This window comes from Bos javanicus, chromosome 12 (genome assembly GCF_032452875.1).
Source record: "Bos javanicus breed banteng chromosome 12, ARS-OSU_banteng_1.0, whole genome shotgun sequence".
NCBI classification, from domain to species: Eukaryota; Metazoa; Chordata; class Mammalia; order Artiodactyla; family Bovidae; genus Bos; species Bos javanicus.
The window spans coordinates 22830744-22854316 of NC_083879.1; the positions used below are offsets into that span (position 1 = coordinate 22830744).

The following is a 23573-nucleotide window of genomic DNA, read 5'->3' on the forward strand; positions in this document are numbered from 1 at the left end:
TGCTTTTTTCCCTCTGGCTTGGCTGGAAAGGCGGCTGCCAGACGGAACCCCAGAGGGGGCTCTCCGCTCTCTGCCTCCCATTCCCACGCCCACACTGGCCTTGCTCACCCCCTTCCAAAGTGACCACATCCCAGGAAAGCTCGAAAGGAATCACTGCACCAGTCTCTAGAGCCCTGGCCTCCATCTCCATCTCCTAAAGGCGGTCGGAAGCCGGAGCTTACACCCCAAACACCAGACTCAGGAGAGCAGCCAGGGAGCGTGTCTCAGCTCCCAGACCCCCTCCTGTCCCCCCGCCCCCCCGCCGGGGAGCACCCCAGAGGACCAGCAACTTTCTCCCCTACTTCTCGGTCTGTCTGCCTCCATCCCACTCTCGGGTTGGAAGCAGTGACGGTGCGAGGAGGGCGGGAGGGGGCTCGGGGCCGGAGGGGCCGAGAAAGCCGCCCAAGTTTAGGGGAGTGAGGTGGGAGGGGACCCCGGCTCCAAGGGGCCGCGCCCCCTCCCCGCCCCGCGCGCCGGGAGTGTCCCCGCTGGCCGCGCCCGGGCCGCGTCCGCTCCGGGTCCCGGCGGGCGCGAGGGGAGGGGACAGGCGAGAGGAGGGCCGGGCGGCGGAGGGGAGGAGGCGCTGCGTGCCTCGCCTGCCAAAGGCAGATCAGATCGGCTCCTCCGCCCGTGAGCTCCGGCGCCCCGCGCGCCGCCCCAGCGCTCCGCCCGAGCCGCCGCCGGAGAGCCCGAGCAGCGCGGGCTGCCCGGGCGCGGCGCCGCGCGTCCTCCCGAAGACCTCCGCCCCCTGCCGGCCCCTACGCGCCCCTCCCGCGGCCAGCCCCGGAGGCTCCGCGGCTGTCGCGGACCGCGGCGAAGAAGGAAGGACTGTCCGGCGCGCCGTGGATGCTCCGCCGGAGAGAGACAGCAAGTTGTGAGTGCGCCCCGGCCCCGGGAAGGAGGGCGGCCGCCGCCCGCCAGCCATGTGAGTCCAGCGCGCGGCTGCCCCGGGGCGCGGGCTCCGCGCCTTTCTCTCTCGCCCCTCGTCCCCGGACGCCGGAGTTGGGCTGCCCCCGAGGCTCCGGACTTCCTGAGCTGGGCTCCCCGCCGGCTCGCCCGGCCCGCCGCGTCCGTCTGCCTCCGGGGCGGGGTGGGGGACCCCATCCTCACCTCCTCCCTCCGCGCAGGGCCGGCTGGAAAATGTCCCTCTTCCCCTTTGGGGAGTTAAAGGATCGTTGTGTGTCTTCGGGGTGGGGGTGGTTGCGGCCGTTGCGGGGCGCTGGCTGGCTAAGGGCTTGTCTGGTCTTACCCTCCGGGGTGCCTGGCCCCAGCTCGAGGTGAGGGCCCCCTCCCCACCCACTCAGTGCCCCCCTACCCCGCGTCTGCCCCAGCCTCAGGGCCTAGACAGACCAACTTCAGCGACTAATGCTGATGCTGACATCAGTTGACAAGATTAAAAAAAAAAGTAGCCGGAGCTCCCCTGGAGTGAGTGACATACTGGAGTGGAAAAGGGGCGGTGGGTGGAAAGCAAAGGGCAGGGGTGGGAGTTGGAAAGGAGAGGGGGAGGATTTGAGATGGACTCTGAGAGCTGGAGTCCTGGGAATGGAACCGTGGGGTGCATGGGCTCTGGGCTTCTGTGTTCTTTATGAAAAGTAGGGAAAGTGGTTCTAAGGAACTCTGTTTGAAAAGGGAGGGCAGGATGCAAGTGGAACCCCTGGAATGACTGGAAGGTATGGACTCTTTTTCAGATGAGACATAGTCATTCATTCAATGAGAAAGATGGTTCCAATAATTTAATTAGAAGCAATTAATCAGAATTGCAGATATGAAAATGAGTCGTACACAGGCTTTCTTTTGTTGACACTAGAGAAGATAGTTGAGACTGAAGGCATTCCCAAACACTACTGAATAAGCATGGCAAGACGCCTAAGAGTCCCATCCACTCTGTATGCCTAGACAGTCTGTAATTGTGAAAATGAGTCTAATTATTTTGTTCGGGCTCATGCAGAGAGTTAATGCACCTAAAGGAACACAGAAAAGTTGCTGCAAATTATGAGCGTGAACTTGTAAGCCAACTGAATAAACCACATTATGGTTATTTTAGTATAACATTCAGAATTCTGTTTACCGTCAGTAAAAATGCTGCGTTCTTTTTAACGTGAGGATATGAAATGAATTCACTGGCTTGGCAAGTAGGAATAAGTCATGCATTTCTTTAAGTAAGTAGCTGTCCGAGTTAATTAGGGAACATGTGTACATGAAAAAGCTTTAAGCCAGTCTGACAAAATTTGAATTACCGAGAAGTTGATAGAATGGGTTCTTCTCACTTTTGAACTATGGAGGTGTCTCTGAATGGGTGTTAATTGAAAGTTGCAGACCAACTGAGTTGGTCGTATCTTTTCTGTAAAGACATTTAATCTTTAATGTTGTGGTTTTTCCAGGGATCAGCATCCTTACTGCAGAGAATGGGAAGTTGATGTCCAGTAAGACTGAAGATCCGTTCTGTTAGTAGCCACTCTCCCATCACAGAACTGTGGATTACCTGCGGGGAGCCGGTAGTTTGACGGCCTTTACTTCTTCCTGCAGACCCCGAACAGTTACTTTGGGTCCTCCTTGCCCTGTCAGGTGAAAGATGGCATCCAGTCTGACTTGCACCGGGGTCATCTGGGCGCTGCTCTCGTTTCTCTGTGCAGCCACCTCCTGCGTGGGGTTCTTCATGCCTTACTGGCTCTGGGGATCACAGCTGGGCAAGCCCGTGTCCTTCGGCACTTTCCGGAGGTGCTCGTATCCTGTGCACGATGAGAGTCGGCAGATGATGGTGATGGTTGAGGAGTGTGGGCGCTATGCCTCTTTCCAGGGCATTCCCAGCGCGGAATGGAGAATCTGTACCATCGTGACCGGCCTGGGCTGTGGCCTGCTCCTCCTGGTGGCGCTCACTGCCCTCATGGGCTGCTGCGTGTCGGAGCTCATCTCCCGGACTGTAGGAAGAGTGGCCGGAGGAATTCAGTTTCTGGGGGGTAAGTGACTTCACTCAACTTCACTTGTTTACTGGAATCCTGGAGCAATATTGAAAATTGTGTTCCAGCTGTCTACTGAGATTATGGTAATTGACACTTGGAACGATAGGGAGATGTGGATATAGAGTGGCTTTGGGGACAGATTGCCAAAGTCAGAGATTCTTTACTGGAATTGCTTTATAAACATCAAGAGCTCTTAATTTCTGTATATCCCCAAACATGTACATCATTGGTCTGCTAAGCACCACCTCTGTGGGGCAGTAACGTCTAGGTTGTTTATAATGTTGGAGAGGAGACAGTTTGGATTTTATAGCTACTGGCTCTTTACGATCAACAACCAGCAATTGCAGTGTCTGTGTCTTTCTGGAGTCCTGAGATCTTAAGAGATGAAAACTTCACGAAAAGTAGAAAAGGTTTTTGAGTCAACATTGTCATCATAAGCCTTTAATACTCTTTGTTGGATATAAAATTGAGCCTTGCCCCATCTTAAATTATGTTTCTAAATAAGTGATTACAGTTTTAAATGAGAGATCAGTTTTACATGAACAATTATGAATTTCACTATGCCACAAAGATAGGCTTAATTACTTTGTTAGGACTGCTTTTGCTGTGAAGGAAAAAAAAAAGGAATTTTTAACAAGTGATGTGTGCTTATTTCAAATGGACTGGCTAGTCTCACTAACACCAGAAAAGGTTTGATTTTAACTTGGGTTTCCTCCAGCAAGTATTGCTTCAATATTTCTGGTCATATGGTTTTAATTATACTTTATTTATTTTCCGCTGTGCCTTTCACCTCCATTTTTCAACCTGACGGGCTGAACTTGTCTGATTTATAATCCGCCTTGGTGAAATATGACAACCTCTGCAGATAGTACAGAACACGGGGAAACAGGAAGCCAGGAAAATATATAAAATATATTTGTAACTTCATCGCAAAGTAAGAGTCTGCAACCCGGCTCTTTCTTTGGGTGCTCTCTTGCAGTCTTTTGTGAAAAATCCAGAAGAGGAGAAAACACTACAGAGTCCTCAGATAGAGTCTACATATTGGAGACATCCCAACAGATGATTTCAGATTATCTAATATTAAACTTTCAAGTAACGTTTTGAGTATGAAAATTCTTGTGCTGAAAATGCAAGGGGCCCAGAGTGTTGTGTTTTGGAGTAAGAGATCCAGTTGTTTGCAGTTCTTTATTTCCTTACCAGATGTAACTCTGTTCTCATCTATTTGTTCCCTGGGGTTTTGTGGCTCACTCTGCCCTAGGAGGTAATTGGGGGGCTTAACTGTCCTTCCTTTACTGTTCAGCATTGAGCACAAGTCTTGCGTGTGATGTACAGATTCCTACAGAAGGACAGTACCGGAAAGCCATTAGGAAACGGAATGAGGTTTTTGCAGAGAGTGGAAATACAAATCCGGAGTTAAAAACTTGTTGATACCTCAGATTTGAAAAACAGGACTAATGCCAGGAATATTTAAAAGTTTTTTTTTTTTTTTTTCTTGAAGAATAAACTTTTGACTTGCAGTTTGTGTTTCACTTGGCTCAGGAAAAATACTTGGATAATTTATTTTTCTCCTGGTAAACATTACTTTTCATTTTTTCCTCTTCACTTTGGGGCAGAGGCTACTATTGTTTCTGGTAGAACAGGAAAGTGCTTACGAAGAGGAATCAGTTTTTATTGATTACCTTTAAATGTCTCATGCAAGAAGGCAACAGGAAGTAAATCTGAGACTTGTGAGATTTATGCTTCTCTCTCTAAACTATCTATAGATTTGGGGGAATTATAAAGAGCTTAATGTTCTACTTTACAGAAAACTCAAGGGAAAAGACCATAGTAGAAGTTATGTATACTTTTAAAAGGTCTGTTTTTTCCCTCGTATATGCTCTTCATGAACTCTCACTTGTTAAGAGTTACTGACATTGAGCTGAGGCTATGGGTTCTTATTAGCATGTCTCAAATAGATTACTCATATCCTGCAGAAAAAAATTCTGAATGTGAAACCTAAGAGGGATTTTCTGATTCAAACCTTTTGAGGACCCGAGTAAGTAAATATATCCCCACTACCCAAGACAATCGTCATTTTAGAATTAAAAAATAACTTGAGCTAAAGAAAAGATTTTGAAAAGTTTGCCATTAATCACTACCGCTTTAGTGATAGACCAGTTGACCAAAAAATGCTTCAGAAAGAATTTCTCCTGTTCATTTCATACTTGTTCAAGCTTTTATGCATAAAAACTTGAGTGATAAATAATTTTATGAAAGTTTTCATAAAATAGGTTTCATAAAGATAGCACAGCACGAAATCACTGAGTTCTGTGAATTTACTCAATGTCTGTGCTTTCAAAATACAGTCAACATTACAGGGCACTCTGCTATAAGGTGGATTCTCCTTCTAAAAAATGATCCACCCAGAAAGGTTATGTTTAGCTAAACTTAGGATTGCTCCAACAACAACAGGAAGCAGGAGAATGGCTGAGCGCAGAAGCATCCTGCTTAACCCTGCCTGCTGTGTCCAGAGTGTACGCATATGGTGTAACATCAGGCAGTAAAACCCCTGCAGTACTTTGGAACTCGTTAAAGGACACAGTGTCAACTTCATTTTGAATCGTCTTGCTGTGGCTGCTTCGAGGTTAAAATGTCACCTGCAAATGAATGGGACAACACAGAGGGGGCACTGTGGTCCACGGACATTTACCACCTATAAGAGAAGTCCTCCAAGGAGTCAGTGGCTTCTGCCTTTCTTGCAGTAACTTGCTCATAAACTTTAATTGCCACCATCTCCATCTTGTGTTTTAAGTCATGTCTTTGTCATAATTTTTAAAAACCAGCTTGGGTTGAGTTTTATCCTCAATTCAATTTTTAACAGGCACATAGAAAGCCTTTGAAAAGTATCACATCTAGTAAAAATGTTGACACGCTGAAAGTGTAGTAATGGTGTTATGAGAAGATAGAGGTTGTAACGTTTCTGTTTGTGGAACGCAAAATTATGTTCTTTCCGATACATCATTAAGTACTTTAATAGACTTTTTTAAAGCTTAATACCAAACTTTTGACGTATGCATTAGAAAAATATCTTATTTACGGGCTCTGTAAATGAAGCATGTAAGAACACTGTAAAGACATATTAAGGCTATCTTAAGTTCAAATGAGCTGACTCATTTGAAAAGGCCCTGATGCTGGTAAAGACTGAAGGCAGCAGGAGAAGGGGACGACAGAGGATGAGATGGTTGGATGGCATCACCGACTCGATGGACCTGAGTTTGAGTTGGTGATGGACAGGGAGGCCTGGCGCGCTGCAGTCCATGGGGTCACAAAGAGTCAACACAACTGAGCGACTGAACTGAACTGAAGTTCTGCCCACGGGTGCTTGTAATTGTCAGCGTCCGAATCTGTAGATTTCATCTTTGGAAATTGCTGGTGCTATAATGAGAGGGCTCGGAGGAGTCCCGAATGGGCATTATTCCATATTTCGTTTGGATGCGAGTCGCATATGTGTTTAAAATGAGTGTAGAATGCAAATCAGTAGTAAACAACTACCTTTCCAGTTGAGACACTGTTCTGTTCAGAGAAGCCAGGCGAGACCATCTCTTCAACTAATTGATGGTTAAGTGCCACTCACGACAGTAATGACGACAGAGTGCTTCTTGCCACAAACCCATCTCTGTGCTGAAAGCATCATGGCCCCTCCGGAGCCCCTCACTGTAGGGCTCCACCTGGACTTGTCTTTCATCCTTTGGGATGAGGGCTTGCAACGTCTCCTCCCCCTGCTCCACTTTAAACCTGATCAGCCATGACAATTTGTCACGTTCTGCTTTCCTTCACATCCAGGTTCTCTGTCACATGACAGCTGAGAAATAAGGCAAATAAGTGTTGATGTGTTAATGGGCAGCATGGCCCTTTAGTGACAGTGTCCTCACCGTAAGAAGTTGCTCTAATTTTTAAGAAATCCAGGCATTTCCTGGGCTAGTTGGGGCAACAGGCAGAGCTCTTCTTGCTCCTCTTTAAATTACACCTTAGAGATCACGAACTACTGTTTCCTCCTTCCTCTAACCTTACCGTGTAAAGCACAGGTGAGTTGCTTTGAACTCTGAGCCACTTAAAAGCCACTATACCCATAATGTCCAAATCTTCATTTCCTTCTTATGGAGTAGAGTCTTTCTAAGAGAATCGTCTGATTTTTGACTTACTTCCCTTTGTTGCCACCAGCTAACGCAGGGAGAGCTGACACTTCTGAGGTCAGGGTCTGTCTGGACTGGTTAGTTTCACTAACACATTTGTTGTTGCTTAGTCGCTAAGCTGTGTCCGACTCTTTGCAAACCCATGGACTCAGCACGCCAGCCTTCCCTGCCTTTCACTATCTCTCGAGGTTTGTTCAAATTCATGTCCATTGAGTCGGTGATGCCATCCAACCATCTCGTCCTCTGTTGCCCCCTTCTCCTGCTTCAATCTCTCCCAGCATCAGTCTTTTCTAATGAGTCACTTCTTCGCCTCAGGTGGCCAAAGTATTGGAGCTTCAGCATCAGTCCTTCCAATGACTGTTCAGGGTTGATTTCCTTTAGGATTGACTGGTTTGATCTCCTTGTGTCCAAGAGACTGAAGAGTCTTCTCCAGCACCACAGTTTGAAAGCATCAATTATTTGATGTTCAGCTTTCTTTATGGTTCAACTCTTACATCCATACATGACTACTTGAAAAACCACATAAACTAAACTAAATCAAGTCTCACTGACACACTAACTAAATCTCACTAGATTTACATCTGCATAGATTTATGAATTGTCCCATTGCCTTGTAAAACATGTATTTTCAGTTATAGGAAAAACCAGCTGAGGCATGTAAATTCATAATCATTTCAAAAGAAAAAAAACACACACTCAAGACAGCTTTATCTCACTCTACAATACATAGGCAGCATCTCAAGATGCATCCAATTTGCGCCTCATACAGAGTCATCACTGTTACGTTATTGGTTCTTGAACTTTGCAGCTAACTCTAGCTTGCCAAGGGTGTCCTCGTGTGTGTGTTGCTTATAATCAGAAAGCATAACAGCCTCAAGTTTAAAACGTTTATTCCTGGCTATCATTAAAATTCATATTTTTGTTTTCATAAGGCATCACATTCATGTTCGAGGGATCACAGATTCCTGGGGGATACCAGTAGCTGTAAACAGGAAAAGCAGAACCATTTGGGAAACAAGTAGATTGGAGAAACAGTTGGTTATCGAAAGTTAATAAATTTCATTACAGCACAGAATCTAGAGTATTTTGATGCCTATACCAACCTCCTGGGGTGCATGAGGAAAGTGTAGTATTAAGTGTTTTCCTAAGTAATTTGCAGTGGGGTCCCTGAAGGGACTGGTGATCCTTAGAACATATTCAGTTCTTATTTCACCCCAGTGAGGCAGGTTATTTGTTGTCTCTCTCTCTCTTTTTTTTAAACAGTTATGAACACTGAATTTTAGAGTGACACCCAAAGTTATCCCATTAATTATTGGCTGAGTTGTGAATGCTATCACCATACTATTTCAGCAATAATTGAAATTCCATTGTGTATTATATGTAGAATTCAGAATTTCTGGCCATTAGGAATAATAAGTCTCTTAACATAGGTGAATATTTACATTTTCCTTCTAGCCCTATAATATTTAGAATAGTAAATAACATCTTATATATTCAATTAATACTTGATGTATTAGTTTTAGTTGTTTATTAGCAACATTTTTATCTGTAAGTGACCTTGTTCTTCTCTACCTCATGGGAATATTTCAAAGAAATAAAATATCACAAATGTGAAGATAATTAAAGCAGTGACTCCTTAATTGATGTCCCTGTGTAGTGTTAGTCTTTTGGAAAACATGTATGTTCTGTAGTCATATATGTTGCATGATGCTGCATAATTCTACATCTCTCTCTTCAAGCACATTTTGAAAGCTCTGAATGAACTGTATTATCTGCAATGAAGAAACAAGCTGCTCTGTCTGAATATTTGTGTCCTCCCACAAAATTCATTTGTTGAAATCCTCATGCTCATGGGATGGTATTAGAAGGTGGGGACTTTGGGAGATGATTAGGTCATGAGGGTGAACCCCTCACAGATGAGATTAGTGCCCTTATAAAGAAGTTGAAGAGAGCACCTTGCCCCTTCTGCCCATGTGAAGATACAAGGAGAAGAGAGCCCCCACCCAACTGTGCTGGCCCTCTGATCTTAAACTTCTAGCTTCCAGAAATGGGAGAAATAAATTTCTGTTGTTTCTAAGCCATGTAGTCCACAGTATTGTTTTTTTTTAATTGCAGCTTGAATGTACGATGAGACCAGCTAAACTTTTTTTTTTTTTTCCAGGTTAACTTTAACACTGTTTCACAAACTTGTTTGGAAATTGCAGAGTCCTACTTACCTATGATAGGCAGTAGCATCTTTTTGAATTAGTGGCCAGCACAACAGACTTTAGGAAGTGCTGAGTTATAACATGTAATAAATCCAGGGCATGAGTGTTTATGGGTGGTTGGATGGCATCACTGACTCAATGGACATGAGTCTGAATAAACTCTGGGAGTTGGTGATCAACAGGGAAGACTGGCGTACTGCAGTCCATGGCGTCGCAAAGAGCCGGACACGACTGAGTGACTCAACTGAACTGAGCAGTATTTATTGAGGGCCTGCTGCTGCTGCTGCTGCTAAATCGCTTCAGTCGTATCCGACTCTGTGCGACCCCATAGAGGGCAGCCCACCAGGCTCCCCGTCCCTGGGATTCTCCAGGCAAGAACACTGGAGTGGGTTGCCATTTCCTTCTCTAATGCATGAAAGTGAAAAGTGAAAGTGAAGTCGCTCAGTCGTGTCCGACTCCTATCGACCCTGCAGGAGTCGGACTGCAGCCTACCAGGCCCCTCCGTCCATGGGATTTTCCAGGCAAGAGTACTGGAGTGGGTTGCCATTGCCTTCTCCGTATTGAGTGCCTACCAAATGTCAAATACCACACCAGGATATAAGTTGAGATAAGGTCACTACTGTGGAGGCTCTCATGGTCTTATGGAGGAAACCAACGTGTGAGGTATAATTACAGTCCAAAGGACTCAGGACACAGATGTCCATTCCATTGCATATAGTTGTTGAGGCTCATTCAGCTGCCAAGTGAGGGGCTCACCAGCCTCACGTGGTGCCAGTCATTTCCTGCTTCACAGGAGACTACATTTCCCAGAAGCCTTGACTCCTGGCCTCTGGATAGATTAGGCCAATGGGAGGCCCTTGGAAAACGGGAGGGAAGGAGAAGCCAGGGTATGTCTCTCTCTCTAGCTCTCCCTTTGGCAGCATCTTTGGCAGCAATTGTCTCTCCTTTTGGAAAGCCCCGACCTTCACTGTCACAGCTCCCCTTGGAAGCCACTGTCAACAATCCTTCACCAGGTACACAGCCCGGTTCTTCCAGTCATTGGTGATGCCCTCTTCTTCCAACACCATTCCAGTCTCATGGATGGTAGTAGTTTTTGGTTGATGCCAGTTTCCGGGTCACCTCTTTAACATCTATGTGGCTTTTTAGCTCCTCCATCATCTGTGTAACCCGTTTCCTGTATTATATTGCATTTTCTGTGTTTGAAATACTTAGGCTGGTTTCAGCTTTCCTGGATCCTGGCTAAAATACAATACTTAATTCCAGTTCCCGCCTTAGCCAAGTTGCAGATTATATCATACTATGAACTTTTGGGGGTTTTGGTGAATGGGCAAAAATCACCAATGTTTAAAAATGTTCAGGGTCCACTGAAGTGTGAACAAAATGTTGTAGGAGCACAGGAGAGGAAGGGACCTCGTGTCTGGAGGGGTCTGCAAAGGCTTCATAACAGAGGCACTAGATGAACTAGGTTCAAAGATGAGCAGAAGACTCCTTGGAATTTCGAGCAGTAGAAATGTCAAATTCTCAAAGCCAAGGAGTTATAAAAAGATCTGATGGGCGTTCAGGAAATGGCAATATCCTGTAAAGTATGGAGTGGGGGTAATGGAACAAAATCAGGTCTAAAAGTCTGTATTTTTGTTTAATGGTAAGAATTCTACACTTACCTAAGGTCAACTTTAGATTGAAGTCTTTGAGTGGTTATGGGAGAAACTGACTTAGGAACTATATAATCTAGTAGCAATGAGGAATAAAGGCTGATCTGGGGAAACAACAAAACCAGGAAAGGCAGTAAGAGGCTATTGTTATAGCAGGTTCGGCCAGAGATGGAGAAGACCTCAGCGAAGCTGTGGGAATCAGAAAACGATTTTGAACACATTTCTAAGATCGAGGCAAAAGGGTTTTATGGCTCCTATTTTTAGACGAGTAAATGAGTGTAGTTTGGAGACCTAATAGATTCCTTTCATAGCTTATATGTAATAGCTTATGTTAGTCATGTTACAGATGTGTAATATGGTAGAGCAAGACAGGAAACTAGTTATGCCTTAATGAGTTAATATTATCAATGATTATTATCTCTATGCCATAAGTCAGTTGCACTGAAGGCCGTGAACGATGAAATGTCCTTGTGTTATTCCAGTGTGAGTTATAGTTCCCATATGTTTGTCGAATCAAATTTTTGAAAAAATGAAATGTGCCTTTAAGTTCTAAATTGGTATGATTCTGTGATGACATCTAATTCTCATGTGATTTAGTGCTCCTTGGTGAGAGTTGCTGCATATGAGACCTGACTTTCTTGGCGTTTATCTCCACCTTTAAGCTCCAGAGTTTTTCTAAAACTCTGACCCCAATGTTATCTTATGATGAGGTTACCCAAATGGTCCCCTCTTGCAGTCTATGAAGGTACCTTCTGTATGGGTAGCAGATTGTACCTGATGATGTTGGGAGGGGTTTGGGCACACCTGGGAAGACCTGGATTCCCTACGGGATCGTGGCATTCCAGCACATGTGTAGCTGGAAAAGGGGACATAGGTTCATGGTCAAAGTCAGTATAGCCTTTCCTCACTCCTGACCACATTTGGCTCCCTGTTAATATCCAAGCTCCCTATACTGTTTCTATCCCACAACTATATGCGCATCATTGTCTTGGATACAGATATAAGATTTTCCACATTCTCTGCCTGTCTAGGTGGGACCTACAGTAGAGTCACTATATTCTGCAATTTAGTGAGTGGCGAGACATCGTTTCTGCTGCTGTTCATGTGTTTTGTAGGTTTGTTTTGTTTTCAGGGGTTGCATTGGCTAATTTAAATAGAAAATTATAATCTTGACAATCTCTGTAGTCACCTTGCCTCGTAAACCACGCCTCCTACGGGAGTCCCACACCTCATAACCACAGTCTCCTTCTAGGAGGTACAGAGATGGGACTTGCCAGGCCACACTGCTTGTATTTCTGTCCTAGCATTCGTGTCTATATTTGTCTCTTATGTTTCCCAGAATCCAGAGCCTTGCTGTGCTGATCCCTAAGGAGGGGGCAGCAAGGCCCAAGCAGTTGAAGTGCAGTTCAGTGAGACTTAATCTTATTGGGGAACTTGGAGGAGAGGGAAAATAAGAACATCAAGGCAGAACCAATTCAATTGCAAGTCAGTGATCCTGTGGCTGCACTGACATAAGTCATGTGACTCCCACAAATGCAAAAGCATGTTGCAAAGGAATTTAATCAATAGCAATATGTCCAGAGCTCCCGTTGTCCTGTAACAGCCCCTTTTTGGCTTTTTGTTTTTTTTTAATGAATTTTTATTTATTTATTTATTTTTGGTGCCCTGGGTCTTCGTTACTGCATGCGGAGCTTTCTCTAGTTGCGGTGCTTCTGTTTGCAGTGGCTTCTTTGGTTGCCGAGCACGGGCTCCAGGGCACGTGGGCTTCAGTAGTTGTGGCATATGGGCTTAGTTGTCCTGTGGCATGTGAGATCTTCTGGACCAAGGATGGAACCCACATCCCCTGCACAGATTCTTAATCACTGGATCACCAGGAAGTCCCCTTTTGGCTTTTTCAATGGGCAGTGCTGAGGAGAAAAGACTCAAGGTCTGCAGCCCAATTGGCTAAGGCTGGCAGAAGCTGCCCTGCTTGGCAGCCTACTCAGTTTGTGCATCTCATAGGATCTGGAGGATAATGACCAAAGAACACCTCCTGAATCCACAGTTTGTGGCTCAAGGACTTGAGGTGGAAGGTTATGTGGGTAGTTGGCAACATGGGCAAAGAGCTCATGAGAAAGATCAGGCTTAAATATATAGATCCATAGTATCTTTGAGAACCTCCTATGAGAAGTGTAACTTTGTGTGTTGGTGCTCAGTTGCCCAGTTGAGTCTGACTCTTTGTGACTCCATGGACTGTAGCCTGCCTGACTCCTCTGTCTTTGGGATTCTCCAGGCAAGAATACTGGAGTATTGGGTTGCCATTATTACTGGAAATGGGTTGCCATTTCCTCCTCCAAAGGATCTTCCTGACCCAGGGATTGAACTTGTGTCTCCTGCACTGGCAATCGGATTTTTTTTTTTTTTTCCACCACTGAGCCACCTGGGAAGCCCCAGTATTACTTCACTCACTCTTAAAAAGACATGGTTTTTCATCCTGACACTTTCTTTTAGCATTTGACTGTCCTGATTGGAAGGCAGGTTCTTGGCTGTGTCTGACTCCATCATCAGTTCTAAGCTTGCCCTTGGATAGCACCAGCCACTCGACATCTGCTATGCTGGTGGACCAGGGTTATGGAGAAGTTTGTGCTGTGTAGGAATAGATTTTATTTTTCTGGAGTAGGTTGCAGGAAAACTCAAGGTAGGAACAGAAATCACACTGCATGCTGTTCACTCACATAAATGTGCCTGGAGGAAAGAAGAGTCTAGAAATGTAGTGAAAAGACAGAGATGTGAAGGATGAATATTTTAACTTAAAAAACATTTGTTTTTTTTTTTGTTTGTTTCATGTATAAGGATGGCATTCCTATTTTGATCGCCTGGTGGAAGAAAGTCAATTGGTTCATTTATCTCATCCGCCCACTGGTGGCTGTCCTGATTATAGCCTCCTGGTTGGCACCAGTTAAAATTCACTTTGGCTGCCCATGACCTCGGTGCCCAGCAGGTTTCATGAAATTACACAGCAGCCAGCTCTTCTTCTCTGTGTGGCACCATTTTATGTACATTTGACTTCAGAGTAATTTCAGACAATCATGCTTTGTGTGGTGTGGTTTTTACCATAATCTTCTTGCAGTCTACTTAGAGCAGATCTGGAAATCTGACTCTGATGAGTTTTTAAGATGGTGGAAAATATTGGAGGAGGGACATGTTTTCATTTCTCTATACTTTCCCTGTTTAGCTTGTTAAGCTTGTAAGTTGTGGCAGATTGTTTTTGTAGCATTACTTGCAGCCTGGGATTAGAATAACAACAGTTTTCCCCAAGTGGGATGCTTCAGGATTTTGCATGTGGTCGGATCTCAGAAGAAACTGTTTCTGTAAGACTGTAAGTAAAATAAAATGTTAATGCCTTTTTCCCCCTTCTATTAACAAAGCTTCAAGTGCTGCCTTCTGTTCTTGTGTTTACATGATTCTGTGGTTGTGCGTTGTCTTGTAAAGCAGGATCTGGGCAGACAGGGATGAATTCTGCCCCTCAACAGCTTCATGGCCACCGGCAAGCAACTGACTCAGCCTGAGTTCTTTCACCTTTTGTTGCTGCTGTTGTTCAGTCACTAAGTTGTGTCTGACTCTTTGCGACTTCTTCGTGGACTGCAGCACACTAGGCTTCCCTGTCCTTCACTACCTCCTAAAGTTTGCTCGAACTCATGTTCATTGAGTCGGTGATGCCATCCAACCAATTCATCCTCTGTCGCCCCCTTCTCCTCCTGCCCTCAATCTTTCCCAGCATCAGGGTCTTTTCTAATGAGTCACTTCTTCGCATCAGGTGGCCAAAGTATTGGAGCTTCAGTGTCAGTCCTTCCAATGAATATTCAGGGTTGATTTCCTTTAGGATGGACTGGTTTGATCTCCTTGCTGTTCCAGGGACTCTTAAGAGTCTTTCCCAGCACCACAGTTCAAAAGCATCAATTCTTCAGCACTCAGCCTTCTTTAAGGTCCAACCCTCACATCTGTTCATGACCACTGGAAAAACCACAGCTTTGACTAGACGGACCTTTGTTGGCAAAGTGATGTCTCTGCTTTTTAGTAACACTCATTGGGTTTCTGCGAGGTGTACATGTAAGTCAGGTAATATCAGGCCTGAAAAGGTAGCGTCCCCATAAATGGCGGCCATTACCAATGGTATATTTGACTCAAAATTTTACAGTTTAACTTAAACAGTTAATTAGCTTGCTTCATTACACAGATATTTACTGAGTCCTGCTCACTGGTTAGGCAGAATTCTAGCTATGAAGATAACATAATGAATAGAAGCAGACTGAGAAAGAACTAAAAGAAAGAACTTTGTTTCCACTTATAGTTTGCTATTGCACTCTGCTGTATTTCCCAAAGTAATTTTTGAACTAATAATATTCTTATTGGCAGGTGACTTATTACTTAGGAACCTAGTAAATACACCTTGTTACTAGCTGTATTTGACCCCCGTAGATCATCATTTGAGGTGCGATCTGAATAGGTGTTCTCAGCATCTGTATGCTGCTGCTGCTGCTAAGTCGCTTCAGTCATGTCGACTCTGTGCGACCCCATAGACGGCAGCCTACCAGGCTCCCCCGTCCCTGGGATTCTCCAGGCAAGAACACTGGAGTGGGTTGCCATTTCCTTCTCCAATGCGTGAAAGTGAAAAGTGAAAGTGAAGTCGCTCAGTCATGTCCGACTCTTCGAGACCCCATGGACTGCAGCCCACCATCTGTATAGGTGTGTTTGTTTCTTTGAGCTCCTACTTCCATGTTGTGGGTTTTCTCCATCTTGGTGGTTATTATTTTTTTTTTCTGAGATCATTATTTTATTTTATTTTTTTAATTTATTTATTTTAATTGGAGGGTAATTACTTTACAATATTGTATTGGTTTTGCCATACATCAACATGAATCTGCACGGGTGTACACGTGTTCCCCATCCTGAACCCCGCTCCCACCTCCCTCCCCGTACCATCCCTCTGGGTCATCCCAGTGCACCATCCCCAAGCATCCTGTATCCTGCATCGAGCCTGGACTGGCGATTTGTTTCTTATATGATATTATGCATGTTTCAATGCCATTCTCCCAAATCATCCCACCCTCGCCCTCTCCCACAGAGTCCAAAAGACTGTTCTATACATCTGTGTCTCTTTTGCTGTCTCGCATACAGGGTTATCATTACCATCTTTCTAAATAACATATATGCGTTAGTATATTGTATTGGTGTTTTTCTTTCTGGCTTACCTTGGTGGTTATTTTTTTAAATATTATCCTTAGGTCCCACGAAGTATCTTCCTTTAAACCTCATCTTTCCTCTGATAGATAGCTTGATTACTACCTATCCATGTTTTTATCCTTTTTGAATAACCACAGAAACTAACTGAAAGGAAAATCAGTTCTTTAGAGTTCCAAGTCAACTAACGTTTTAGAGTTCCATTCACCTAATACTAGCTACATTAAAAAATATTTTTTAATTTTTTTAATTGGAGTATAATTGCTTTATAATGTTGTGTTAGTTTCTGCTATACAGCAGAGTAAATCAGTTATGAAAAGTGAAAGTGTTAGTTGCTCAGTCATGTCCATGTCTGCGATTCCATGGACTGTAGCCCGTCAGGCTCCTCTGTCCATAGAATTCTCCAGGCAAGAATACTGGAGTGGGTAGCCATTCCCTTCTCCAGGGGATCTTCCTGACCCAGGATCGAACCTGAATCTCCCACATTGCAGGCAGGTTCTTTACTGTCTGAGCCACCAGGGAAACCCCGAATCAGCTATATGTGTACTTATTTCCCTCCCTTTTGAACCTCTCTCCCCTAACAACAACAACAACAAAAAATAGGATTTTTGTGAGGGTTTTTTTTGGCCATACTGCATGGCATACAGGATCTTAGTTTCCTGACCAGGCATTGAACCCTTGCCCTCTGCAATGGAAGCTCCAAGTCTTAACTACTGGACCACCACTGAAGTCCCTGATATTAGCTCCTTTGAATATATCATTTTTTAATATACAAAACACTCTGGTACAGATTTTCTCATTTAATCTTAAAATCTTGCTGCAGCCTTATGCTGTGGGTGCCGTGGGAAACAAAAGAAGTAAATATAATATAGGGTTGTGACCTCAGGGAGTTTATAAATTCAGGGCTTTGGTCACTGGACTCTCCCTCAGAAAGATGTCATTGATATTCCAACAACAGCCAGCTTCAGTATTGTGTTCTACAGCTAGATCATTTTTTTTTTTTATCTTCACAAAATGAACCTTGCCAGTGATATTTGCGGTTGTATGTTGCAGTGATGTTCTCTAAGATTAAAGCTCAATTCAGGGGGCTTGTGAGGCTTTTGTTTCTGATCCTGGGGGGCATTGAGCAAAATAAAAAGAAAATATCTTTGATGCTTGTATATAATTCTTTAAAAACTGTACCAGTGCGTTCTTAGAGAAAGATAAAATGTGTTTTGAAATTGAGGCTAGAGATGGGGCAGAAGAACATGCTGTAAAACAGTCATCTGTTTTGGCATCAGAGGCTGAATCCTGTAGAAGGCTGAGACATCTTACTGCCTTGAATGTTCTATGAGCAAGTTTATATAATATGTAACTGTACTGAGACATGTTATTGAGACATGTTACTGCGATAGTCATGATCTCTGAGTGACCATTTAAAAAGCCATTCATTGTGAAAAAGCCATTGATTAAAAAGACATTAAATTACATTTCATTGCAGTGTCATGGTGCCCTGTCACATTGATTTCACATGGCTCAGAGGACCCGTACTGAGTGGCCGATGTCTGTCTTTTGCCTGGACTACGTTCCTGCTCACCTGCCTCCCTCTTGTCCATCCTTGGGGTGCCCAAGAGTCATCTTCTTGGCTGGGATCATGGCCCCTCATGCTTCCCGTGGATAAAGGCTATTTACAAGGTGCCTCACGTGCCCCCGGAGAAGGCAATGGCACCCCTACTCCAGTACTCTTGCCTGGGAAATGCCATGGATGGAGGAGCCTGGTAGGCTGCAGTCCATGCAGTCGCAGAGTCGGACACGACTGAGCGACTTCAGTTTCAGTTTTCCCTTTCATGCATTGGAGAAGGAAATGGCAACCCACTCCAGTGTTCTTGCCTGGAGAATCTCAGGGACGGGGGAGCCTGGTGGGCTGCCGTCTATGGGGTTGCACAGAGTCGGACACGACTGATGTGACTTAGCAGCAGCAGCACCTGCCCCATTTATCATGTCACCATCTACTGGCATCCTTATGTTGGACTGTGCTTGGCCCAGCCTAAACGTTATAGTGTTTCCTGTATATTTTTTAACCCAGGTCTCATGTCTGTGCCTTGGCTGGCCACGTCCCTCCTCCCCTTGATGCAAGCCTGAAGTCCACTTGTTTTTGAAGGTGTGTTTTGAATGCTGACTTCCCTATAAAGCCTTCTCTGATGGCACAGTTGAAGGAATCCTGCCTTTTGTGTGTTTCCTTGGAACTTGACCAACGTTGGTTATTTCTGGGGGAGGCCTGTGGGAGCAACACTCTCCCATGTGTGACTGCCAGTCCCTCTGCTGCAGTCTCTCAGCACACCCCTGTCCTTAGCACAACATTTACATCCACTTGATGGATGATTTGCTCAAAATCATTGTGGAAAATTTTGAATCCAGGTATTCACGTGAGCCCAATTCTGACTTGGGGCCCATGACATGCTTGGACTGCACTCTGTGTTACACTGTTAATTACCACTCCTCTACTTCACAATTTGGGCTAGGTCACTTCTTGTGTCCAGTACTGTCATACATGATAGCAAAATTTCCTTCCTCTGGAGAAGGAAATGGCAACCCACTCCAGTATTCTTGCCTGGAGAATTCTAAGGACAGAGGAGCCTGGTGGGCTACAGTCCATAGGGTTGCAAAGAGTCCGACAGGACTAAAGTGACTATCATTCACTTCCCGATTTTGGCTAGGTCACTTCTTGTGTCCAATACTATCATCAGTTCAGTTCAGTTCAGTCGCTGAGTCACGTCCGACTCTTTGCGACCCCATGAACCGAAGCACGCCAGGCCTCCCTGTCCATCACCAACTCCCTGAGTTTACCCAAACTCATGTCCATTGAGTTGGTAATGCCATCCAACCATCTCATCCTCTGTTGTCCCCTTCGCCTCCTGCCTTCAATCTTTCCCAGCATCAGGGTCTTTTCAAATGAGTCAGCTCTTTGCAGTAGGTGGCCAAAGTATTGGAGTTTCAGCTTCAACATCAGTCCTTCCAGTGAACACTCAGGACTGATCTTTAGGATGGACTGGTTGGATCTCCTTGCAGTCCAAGGGACTCTCAAGAGTCTTTTCCAACACCACAGTTCAAAAGCATCAATTCTTTGGCGCTCAGCTTTCTTTATAGTCCAACTCTCACATTGATATGTGACCACTGGAAAAACCATAGCCTTGACTAGACAGACCTTTGATGGCAAAGTAATGCCTCTGCTTTTGAATATGTGATTTTGGAGCCCACAAAAATAAAATTAGCCACTATTTCCACTGTTTCTCCATCTATTTGCCATGAAGTGATGGAACCGGATGCCATGATCTTCATTTTCTGAATGTTGAGCTTTAAGCCAACTTTTTCACTCTCTTCTTTCACTTTCATCAAGAGGCTCTTTAGTTCTTCTTCACTTTCCGCCATAAGGGTGGTGTCATCTGCATATCTGAGGTTATTGATATTTCTCCCGGCAATCTTGATTCCAGCTTGTGCTTCCTCCAGCCCAGTGTTTCTCATGATGTACTCTGCATAGAAGTTAAATAAGCAGGGTGACAATATACAGCCTTGATGTACTCCTTTTCCTATTTGGAACCAGTCTGTTGTTCCATGTTCAGTTCTAACTGTTGCTTCCTGACCTACTTACAGGTTTCTCAAGAGGCAGGTCAGGTAGTCTGGTATTCCCATCTCTTTCAGAATTTTCCACAGTTTGTTGTGATCCACACAGTCAAAGGCTTTGGCATAGTCAATAAAGCAGAAATAGATGTTTTTCTGGAACTCTGTTACTTTTTCCATGATCCAGCAGATGTTGGCAATTTGATCTCTGGTTCCTCTGCCTTTTCTAAAACCAGCTTGAACAACTGGAAGTTCACAGTTCACGTATTGCTGAAGCCTGGCTTGGAGAATTTTGAGCATTACGTTACTAGCGTGTGAGATGAGTACAATTGTGCGGTAGTTTGAGCATTCTTTGGCATTGCCTTTCTCTGGGATTGGAATGAAAACTGACCTTTTGCAGTCCTGTGGCCACTGCTGAGTTTTCCAAATTTGCTGGCATATTGAGTGCAGCACGTTCACAGCATCATCTTTTAGGATTTGAAATAGCTCAACTGGAATCCCATCACCTCCACTAGCTTTGTTCATAGTGATGCTTTGTAAGTCCCACTGACTTCACATTCCAGGATGTCTGGCTCTAAGTGAATGATCACACCATCGTGATTATCTGGGTCATGAAGATCTTTTTTGTACAGTTCTTCTGTGTATTCTTGCCGCCTCTTCTTAATATCTTCTGTTTCTGTTAGGTCCATACCATTTCTGTCCTTTATTGAGCCCATCCTCACATGAAATGTTCCCTTCATATCTCTAATTTTCTTGAAGAGATCTCTAGTCTTTCCCATTCTATTGTTTTCCTCATTTCTTTGCATTGATCACTGAGGAAGGCTTTCTTATCTCTCCTTGCTGTCATACATGATAGCAAAATACAGATATGTTGGAATTTTCGGTAGGGCTTCCCTGGTGGGTCTGTGGTAAAGAATCCGCCTGCCAATGCAGGAGATGTGGGTTTGATCTTTGGGTTAGGAAGATACCCCACAGAAGGAAATGACAACCCTCTCCAGTATTCTTGCCTGGGAAATCCCATGAAAACATCAGACTTGACTAAACAACAAGCCCTGTGCTTTAATGTAGGTCTGTTTAAGTGCAGATATTTCTGATGAAATTCCCATTTTAGTAATGTTTGAACCAGCAGACAGTTACTGACATAGCCAAGAATCATAAATGTTACTGTGAGATAGTTCATGTCATACTGATTTAGTCATTTTTATCAGGAGTCTTATGGTAATTCTACTCTCAAGTTTTTAAGGAACCTCTCCATACTATTCTCCATAGTGGTTGCAGCCAGTTTCCATTCCTACCAACAGTGCCTGAAGGTTCCTTTTTCTCCATGCCCTCTGGCATTTATTATTTGTAGATTTTTTTTTTTAGGGAGGGATAAGCAAAATTTCACTGCAGTTACTTTGTTCAGCATATCTAAGTTTGCAGCCCTGTAAATGTTCTAATATATACTTGTATGAGGTTTGAATATCTATCCCTCCTGGTTTTGCTTGTGAGTTAAACCTATATTCTAAGCTTCCATTTCTAGTTAATAGTATGAAAGCTTTGCTTCTTTGATTCCTAATGAAATAGCGAGAACAAGTACTTAATACTAGTACCTGTCACACCGCAGATTTGAACTAATGGTTAATTTACCGTCTTTGAAGTCACCCTGCACCAATTTTCTTAGCATAAAATTTAAAGCAGTAAATGCCACAAACCTGAGCAATCTGTTCTCTTCCGCAAGCGCTAGTATGTTACAGACTGCAGCTTGTGTTGCACCAGTAAATCACGTTGACCCAAATTTAGTCAGTATGAACTCTGGGTAAATGATCTTAAAATTAGAGCAATGACAAATGAGCTTATTTCCTCTTCGGTTTTGGAGACATAGGAACACGTTCAGAATGGAATTGCCAAAGAGTCCCTTGTCCCAAGAAGAGGTAAGAGAAACCTTTATATTTTAAGAAATCCCCAGGGGCAGGTTTAGTTTACAAGCGAAATTGAATTGTAGTAAAGCAGAAGGAAGAGATACGTCCTCCAGGGCCGCTCGCTCAGTACATAAACCTGAGTGGAAAGTAAATGTTGGCCCCTTTCTGGTCTCTGCAGATACAAAAGTAAATTGATGATTTCTAATCAGACTTGTCAGCGCGGATGAGCCTTCAGTTGCTGAAAGTAAATCTGATGATGGAGAGGCTTCGGCAGCCTCCACCCCAGCTGTCCCATGGCTGGAGGTGAGAGCCACAGGAAGAAACCAGGCACAGGAGACCCGCAGGGAAGACCTTCCCCGCATCCTCCCTGCCCCGGGGCTTTTGAACTTTGTGAAGGTCACACTGCTACCAGCATCTTTTGCAGCTTCTTACCTTGTCCTTTAGTTGATACCTTCGTGGCATATCACTTATTACCAAACAGTAGACCTTTTGGAGTTAAAATGATGCAAATGATAAATCTGGCCACTTGTCCCTCTCGATCCTTGGACATGAAGATTCTGTAGTGCAGGGGGAGACGTTATAACTAAAGTGATACTACTGTCTGTGGGTTTTCATGATCATGGTTTTAAATCGCATATCGACAGAGAATGAAATGCTAGTAGCCTGGGGGAAATGTATTTTAAAAAGTCATCACTTAACTGTGTGCTGAAGTGTGAAAATGCAAGCAAGTGTATTTGCAGCTTCAGAAATGAAGCTGTGGGCATTAGCTGGACCACACACCAGAGCTTCTGTTATCTTTCTGCCTCCATATCTCTGCCCTGTGCCTATCTCTACCCTCAGAAGGGGGCCGTAGCTTTGGTCACCCATGTATGTGGTCATGATGGTGTTTCCATTTGATGAGGCAGAGCATGGAGGAGGAAATAGAATGGAAATGTGTTAGACCACTTCCTTTGCAGGTAAAGGAAGGAACCACATCCTGCCAGTACCCTTTCTCCATGCTTCCAGCCTCTTTTGAAAAAGAGTCTCAACTCACAGGAACCTCGGCGTGTCATCATCCAGCTAAATCCTGATGCCAAGGCCTGCTCGGCATTGGAGCTGGGAGTACAAGATTAAACACACAAAAATGGATGAAAAATCTAAATAACAGGAATTGTGATCTAGTATATACTCACCCTCAGGTGGACACTTTCATTTGTAATTTTTGCTGCATTTTTGTTAGGGAGGGTTGGCCCCATTTCACAGATGAGAAAGCTGAGGTTTAGAGAGGCCAAGAGCATGGAGCAAGCTAGCATGGAGTCTGGCCAGCTGGGGTTCAGACATGAATCAGGCGAGTCCCCACCTGTCCCTCTCTCCTCTGTAACACGGTCCTTCCCTTGCTGTGACACAGAGGGAGATGTAAAGCTGTACATCTTCTCAAGGTAACAAACCTCAGTTTTCTCTGCAACGATCAGAGCAGATGCCATGGACCCATGTGTAGGTTTTGAACTAAGCTTGGAAATATCTATGATTTGAATAGTTAGGAAAGAGAGGGAAAATAGTTCAGGTTACCTTTTTAATTTTTTTTGGTTAATCATTGACTTTTTTGATTGAAGGATAATTGATATACTAATGTGTTCACTTCTGTATATAGCAAACTGATTCAGTTATATTTATATACATCATTTTTAAGATTCTTTTCCATTATAAGTTATTACAAGATATGGAATATAGTTCCCCATGTTATACTATAGGGCCTTGTTGTTTATCTGTTTAACATGTAGTAGTGTGTATCTGTTAATTCCAAACTCCCAATTTATCTTTCTCCCATTCCCTTTCCTTTTTCTTA

General features: G+C 44.2%; 1 protein-coding gene across 2 annotated transcripts in view; it reads left to right on the forward strand.

The window, feature by feature from the left end:
* The first annotated feature begins 587 nt into the window (after nucleotides 1-587).
* Nucleotides 588-23573, forward strand: part of LHFPL6 (LHFPL tetraspan subfamily member 6) — a 234729-nt gene continuing 211743 nt past the window's right edge. Inside the window, exons 1-2 of one of the 2 annotated variants that reach the window (XM_061434715.1) lie at nucleotides 588-964; nucleotides 2421-2996. In XM_061434715.1, coding sequence (XP_061290699.1) covers nucleotides 2612-2996 — 385 coding nt within the window. In that variant the 5' untranslated portion in view covers nucleotides 588-964; nucleotides 2421-2611. The remainder of the gene's footprint in view (nucleotides 965-2420; nucleotides 2997-23573) is intronic. The other variant, XM_061434716.1, reaches the window with a different exon arrangement.